We start from the raw sequence: 6,836 nt of genomic DNA on the forward strand, positions 1-6,836 counted from the left end.
ATGGATGAAAACATTCCTCGTATCATACAATACAACAATAACCAGATTGACTCAGGTCTAAGACGTCATGATAAGATCATAGATAAGTCACGGATATAGCACATAAGGAACACTTATAGGTGTGTAAAGGAGATACAAAAAAGGAAACGTCACTACAATGACTGTTTTAATTAATCTGTGTTTTGGTAAGTATAAAATATTTAATCTGTTTTCCCTTTCCACATGAATTGGTACTGCTTATTCCGTATAAAATGGTTCCACAATTATTATTTCAAAGGACTTTTTCATAGCGCGGAGTAAAAAAATCGAGAAAGAGATGAGTAGGCTAGCCTAGTGAGACAAAACCACAACAACGAAAAAAACGATCAAAAAGACATATAAGGGGCAGCATGCATGCAGTCTTCATCATTTGATAGATTTCTTTACGATAAATCAACTTTTTTTGATCGATTGCTGGTTTTTCAACTTACAAGGCGTCACGTATGTCTCAGGCGCTGATCCAGTATTTAACAGTAGAAAGAGAAAAATTTAGAGTTAGATGACCATATTTTGACAAACAATTGGCAATTATTTTAACTATCATTTACCTTATTTCGTTTTTACGTGGCGCGGCCAGGTAACCCTCGTCTGAATCCGCTTCTAGATCTTGCGATCTTGGAGAAATAGCAACTCTGCTTCCCTTGTAGACAATCGTACAAGAAGGCCAAATGTTACCTTGCAATGTATTGCATGAGATACAGGTTTATTTTAAATCACGACGATTCACTAAAAAGTCTATAGCATCGTTCAATGTTGTCTCTTATAACTATAAAAAGGTTATTGTTCGAAAAGGGTAAATTTACCCCTTCTCAATATAATGCTGTACTCAGGACACATTTCACCAACTTCTTACAACCGTCTGTGTTTCTTTGTCAATTGTGTTCACCAATTTATTTATATTGCAGTCCTGTGGTGTTGTGTTGTCATTTTGATGTTATATTTCACATGGCAATGAAAGAGGGAGATTTGGCATGCAACATAACCAGTGTCCTGTACCAAGTCAGGAATATGGCCATTGTTATATTATTGTTCGTTTCTGTGTGTGTTACATTTTAACGTTGTGTTCTTGTTCTCCTCTTATATTTAATGCGTTTCCCTCGGTTTTAGTTTGTTACCCCGATTTTGTTTTTGTCCATGGATTTATGAGTTTTGAACAGCGGTATGCTACTGTTGCCTTTATATATATAAAAAAACATTTAATATATTTACACACTTATGTATACCCGTTTTTGTGCCCACCTACAATAGTAGAAGGGCATTATGTTTTCTGGTCTGTGGGTCCGTTCGTTCGTTCGTCCGTATGTTCGTTCATCGTCCGTCTATTCGTTCGTTCGTCTGGTCCGCTTCAGGTTAAAGTTTTTGGTAAAGGTAGTTTTAGATGAAGCTGCAGTCCAATCAACTTGAAACTTATATTGTATACATGTTCTTTTATGATCTTTCTAATTGAAAAGCCAAATTAGACTTTTGACTCCCCAATTTCACGGTCCACTGAACATAGAAAATGAAAGTGCCAGTTTCAGGTTAAAGTTTTTGGTCAAGGTAGTTTTTGATGAAGTTGAAGTCCAATCAACTTGAAACTTATGGTATGATATTTCTTATTTAAATGCCAAATTAGATGTTTTTCCCAATTTCACATTAAAACATGGAAAATGATAGTGCAACTCAGACTGCCAAGTGGGGCATCCGTGTGATTTGGACACATTCTTATTATATAATGCTACATGTACTGTGGACAAATTACCCTTCCGGAGCACCTGGTTTCACTCCCGGTTTTTAGTGGATTTCGTGTTGTTTCTTAATTATTATTTATAACTGTTGCAGAACTGTTGATGTAAATGTCCTTTGGTTTTGTGAGTCTTTGTTTACTTCTTTGTTTTTGATTGTTTTTGTCTTCCACCAACTTTGAATATAGGACTAAGGTCAAGCCTAAATATAAGAAAATAAAACTTTCTTTATTACAGTGATAAGCGTGATCTATGGAGCATCAGCCACAATAAGTTTTGAAGAGTTATGCCGTGAGATAATACTACTAGACTGTAGTCAGCTTACAGTCGACACAGACGAAACAGTGTGTGACTCTAATGGAAACTCGTATATAAATTTGTGAGTACTTAATATCTAACAAGCCTTATGGTATATTTATGTATGTAAAAAGAAGATGTGGTATGATTGCCAATGAGACAACTCTCCACAAGAGACCAAAATGACACGGACATTAACATATATAGGCCACCGTACGGCCTTCAACAATGAGCAAAGCTTGTGTTCATTAAGTTTTGATAGAAAAGCAAGGCATATTTTAGTAGCATTTTTAATATTACTCAACAGTTATCTGTGGTAATGAAATTAATATGTTTTAGACTAACACTGTTAGACATTGGCTTGCATGACATACTAAGGGGACATAACTGTTGTCGTTCAATCATTATGTCTAGTATTTATTGTATGAGCATCTTTTCATGTTTCTTTTGTTTTTTAATTGATTTTGTTTCTTGACAATTCCCAAGGTCGTGTTTTCCTGGGATTTGGTGTTGTGGGGTTTGATAGTCTCTGTGTTTAATTCATTCTCAGCCGATCATACTCGATGCGATAAAGAGCTGGTATGTTTTTTGCACTGCTGACTATTTTGAAGACCATAGACTGAACCCTAGATGTATTCATAGTGTTTTTATTTTCTCCGTGTTGTCTTATTGATATGTTCCATCAAAAACTTACATTTATGAGCAAATTATATAATTAATCGTGCGCGGACTGTATAGCCAGTCAAGGTAGTAAAAAAATTCCTTCATCATTATTGATTAGTTAGTTTACAATTTAATTTTACAAGTTCAAGAATAAACTTTTTGTCTTATTGGGGCCTTTTATAGCTGACTATATGCGGTATGGGCTTTGCTCATTATTGAAGACCGTACGGTGACCTATAATTGTTTTAATGTTTGTGTCATTTTGGTCTTTTGTGGATAGTTGTCTCATTGGCAATCATACCACATCTTCTTTTTTATATTTCTAAATGAAATATCAATATCAATAGAACATTTTTAAATGCTGCCATTACATATTACACCTGACGGTTTGAGAGGTGAATATCAATTTTTCAACATTTTCCTCCGGTGAATTCGCTGTCTTATTTACAATCCAAATGATATAAATGCAGCTGAAACTATGCTAAAGATAGAAAATGAATATCATTATTCTTTATTTCAGCTGTGCTTTTGATCAGGCCAGATGTAAAGACAAAAGAATAGAAATAGATGCTAAGTTTGGATGTGTTACGACAACGAACAAAATGGCATCTACAACATATGCTGCCATGACAACCAAACCAGCAACCCTAATGAAAACGACACCTATGCCTGCAACAACGCCTATCCCTACTACAACGACGACCAAACCTACAACTACGCCCAAGCCAACACGGGACCAGCTTGGACAATTGTTCTGTGATAACAAAGGCATAGTAACATGTAGCTATGATCCAGTTAAAGTTTGTGCCTCTAATGGAGTTACACACCAAAATAAGTAAGTCTGATGTTACAGAGGCATTAAAATAGTTTCACATTCCAATATTAGAGGAAAGCCTATTATGTCATGCGAAATCGGTCACGGGCGATTGAACATGTTGTGGGGTGTAGGGAGGTGTACTATTCCCCATCACAAACACTGACATTATTGCGATTCAAAGCCAATGGTTTTACATCTTAGTATTAATAATTGAAAACAATCTTATTGGTATTTCATGGGTATGTCATAAGGGGAACGAAAAGTATCTTCCGTCACCACTAAACATTTAGTTGAAAATAAAGGCCTCGCCACCATCGAAGTAAAAAGTGCTTTCAAATGAAAAAAAATTCCCACAAAATCAGAAAGTTTTATTAAATGAGTAAATAAACTCATCATAAATACCAGGATTAAATTTTGTTTTTACGCCAGACGCGCGATTCGTCTACAAAAAAACTCATCAGTGGCGCTCGTAACCAACAAAGTTAAAAGCGTCTAAAACATTAAGCAGTTGATGGGCATTGAGGACCAAAATTCCTAAATATTTTCTAATAAATATTTTTAGTAGGCAAATTATAATTCACAAACTGAAAATACTTTATTCATTTATTAATCTGAATCTAGCAATCTTTTCTTTTTTTCTTTCAGTTGTGAGTTTCAAAAGGCACAATGTGACAACATCTGGTTAACAATAGTAAAGACGGGTCAATGTTGAAAAAAGCTTGAAAAAAGAATGTGACGGAAGAAAAACTAATACAGTATCGTTCAATAAAATTGATCTGATCACTTCTAGTTAACCAAAGCTTTACAATAATAGAAGTAATAGACGTGTAAGATATATTGGAGAAATTAAAGAAATAAATGTTCAATAGAGATTGGTTGCAGTTTCTCCGTCTTAGAATAAAGACGTGTCCTAAACGGGCGTATGCTTGCTGTGCGGGATGTCTAAATACGCAACCACGTCCGGTTTGTCGAAATGGGGGAGTGAAATTCTTTGCGCTTGAGAAACATTGCAACATTTGTTTGATGGTTCTTTATACGGGGCGCCGAATGGGACTCTTGTGATTTTGTACTCAAAATTCAATTTTGTACGGACAAAAGTGACTTTTGTTCAACAAAAATGAGTTCAGTTTAACAAAATTTGTATCATACTACAAATTTGAAATTTTGTCATACAAAATTATCTATCAGCGGACAAAAGTCACTTTTGTCATGACAAAATTCATTTTTGTTACACAGACTTGACTTTTGTTACCTAATTTGAAAATTGAGCGACAAAAGTCAATTTTGTATTTAAATTAGTTTAGTTTGGTTTCTGTGAACTAATTTGCATACAAAATCGACTTTTGTTACACAAAATTGACTTTTGTTACACAAAATTGACTTTTGTTACACAAAAATACTTTTGTTACACAAAATTGACTGTTGTCTCAACAAAATTAACAAAATTGAATTTTGTCTCAACAAAATTGACAAAATTGAATTTTGTCTCAACAAAATTGACAAAATTGAATTTTGTCTCAACAAAATTAACAAAATTGAATTTTGTCTCAACAAAATTAACAAAATTGAATTTTGTCTCAACAAAATTAACAAAATTGAATTTTGTCTCAACAAAATTGATTTTTGTCTCACGAAAGTCAATTTTGTCTCACGAAAGTCAATTTTGTCTCACGAAAGTCAATTTTGTCATCACAAAAATTAATTTTTTCGTCACAAAATTGACTTTTGTCTCAACAAAATTGACATAGTTGACTTTTGTCTCAACAAAATTGACAAAATTGACTTTTGTCTCAACAAAATTAACAAAATTGACTTTTGTCTCAACAAAATTTACAAAATTGACTTTTGTCTCAACAAAATTAACAAAATTGACTTTTGTCTCAACAAAATTTACAAAATTGACTTTTGTCTCAACAAAATTAACAAAATTGAATTTTGTCTCAACAAAAATGCAAAATTGAATTTTGTCTCAACAAAAATGACAAAATTGAATTTTGTCTCAACAAAAATGACAAAAGTCAATTTTGTCTCACAAAAGTCAATTTTGTTTCACAAAAGTCAATTTTGTCTCACAAAATTAAATCTTACCGTACACAATTGACCTTTGTGATCTAATTTCCATATCAGGTAACAAAAGTCAATTTTGTATGCAAATATGTTTATATTTGCATACCTTTAAGACAAAATTGACTTTTGTCATGACAAATATGAATTTTGTCTACAAAAATGAATTTTGTCTACAAAAATGAATTTTGTCATGACAAAAATGAATTTTGTCTACACAAATGAATTTTGTCATCACAAAATTGAAGTTCTCACAAAACAAGTCTGTAGCACATAGTTTTGTAAGACAAAAATGATTTTGTTATGACAGAATTGAATTTTGTACAAAACCACAAGAGTCCCATTCGGCGCCCCGTACTTTAGGTGATCCTTTACAATAAATTAGGTTTTTCTTCTTTCCGACATACTATTTTTTCCATGGCCCAATTCCCGTCCTTCGTCATGGTCGACCCAATTTGCAAAGTTGGTTACTTATTCCTTGTTCCATACTTATTACTTATTTCTTGTTCGTTACTTATTTGTTACATGTTACTTATTCGTTATGTATTCCTTATCTGTTACTTAATCAACACGACGGGTGCCACATGTGAGCAGGATCTGCTTATTTTTCAGGAGCACCTGAGATCACCCCCACTTTTTGGTGGGTTTGGTGTTGCTGATTGTTTAGTTTTCTTTGTTGTGTCGTTTTTACTATTATTTGCCCGTTTGTCTTTTTCATTATTGGCCATGGCGTTGTGGGTTTATTTTCGATCTTTCAGTTTGAATGTCACTCTGTTATCTTTCGATCCTTTTTTACATACTTTTTATTGTTTAGTTTACGGTACTTCGCTTATAGAAATAATTCGATCTTGTTCTGATGTCTTTTGAAAAATGACTTGATTGGTTGTCGTTGGTTATTCATATGTATATCCGCCCATAATTAATGTGTTCTTTGACTTTTAAATTGGGAAGCTTTCTCGTGAACTTTTACCTTATTATACTATACACAAAACTAACACTATGTTTAAATAAATTACACTGCACCAGACATAAAAGATGCTTAGTCGTGTTTACACGGGACAATCAACTCAGGTTCTGGTAGAACATAGTACTTGGCAGGAAGTTAACAAAAAATTTAATGTCAGAACTTGGAATATCTACATTGAATGTTCATTCTATTGAACAATTCCTCATTTATACACAATTTTATTGATTAAATCCACAATAATTTAATATCTATAAATAATATCATA

General features: G+C 33.2%; 1 protein-coding gene across 1 annotated transcript; it reads left to right on the top strand.

The window, feature by feature from the left end:
* On the top strand, nucleotides 1-4,323 carry LOC134723857 (uncharacterized). Its single transcript, XM_063587401.1, has 4 exons — nucleotides 1-185; nucleotides 2,001-2,142; nucleotides 3,244-3,558; nucleotides 4,186-4,323. The coding sequence occupies exons 1-4, from the start codon at nucleotides 158-160 to the stop codon at nucleotides 4,250-4,252; spliced, it is 552 nt and encodes a 183-aa protein (XP_063443471.1). The 5' UTR covers nucleotides 1-157; the 3' UTR covers nucleotides 4,253-4,323.
* The last annotated feature ends 2,513 nt before the right edge of the window (nucleotides 4,324-6,836 follow it).

This window comes from Mytilus trossulus, chromosome 6, assembly GCF_036588685.1.
Source record: "Mytilus trossulus isolate FHL-02 chromosome 6, PNRI_Mtr1.1.1.hap1, whole genome shotgun sequence".
NCBI classification, from domain to species: domain Eukaryota; kingdom Metazoa; phylum Mollusca; class Bivalvia; order Mytilida; family Mytilidae; genus Mytilus; species Mytilus trossulus.

What these genes read in the sequence shown, in the direction of transcription:
- LOC134723857 (XM_063587401.1), top strand. Translation starts at nt 158, where the DNA reads ATGACTGTTTTAATTAATCTGTGTTTTG. An exon ending in TTTAATTAATCTGTGTTTTG is followed by an intron (nt 186 to 2,000) that starts GTAAGTATAAAA and finishes TCTTTATTACAG; the next exon opens with TGATAAGCGTGATCTATGGA. An exon ending in GGAAACTCGTATATAAATTT is followed by an intron (nt 2,143 to 3,243) that starts GTGAGTACTTAA and finishes TCTTTATTTCAG; the next exon opens with CTGTGCTTTTGATCAGGCCA.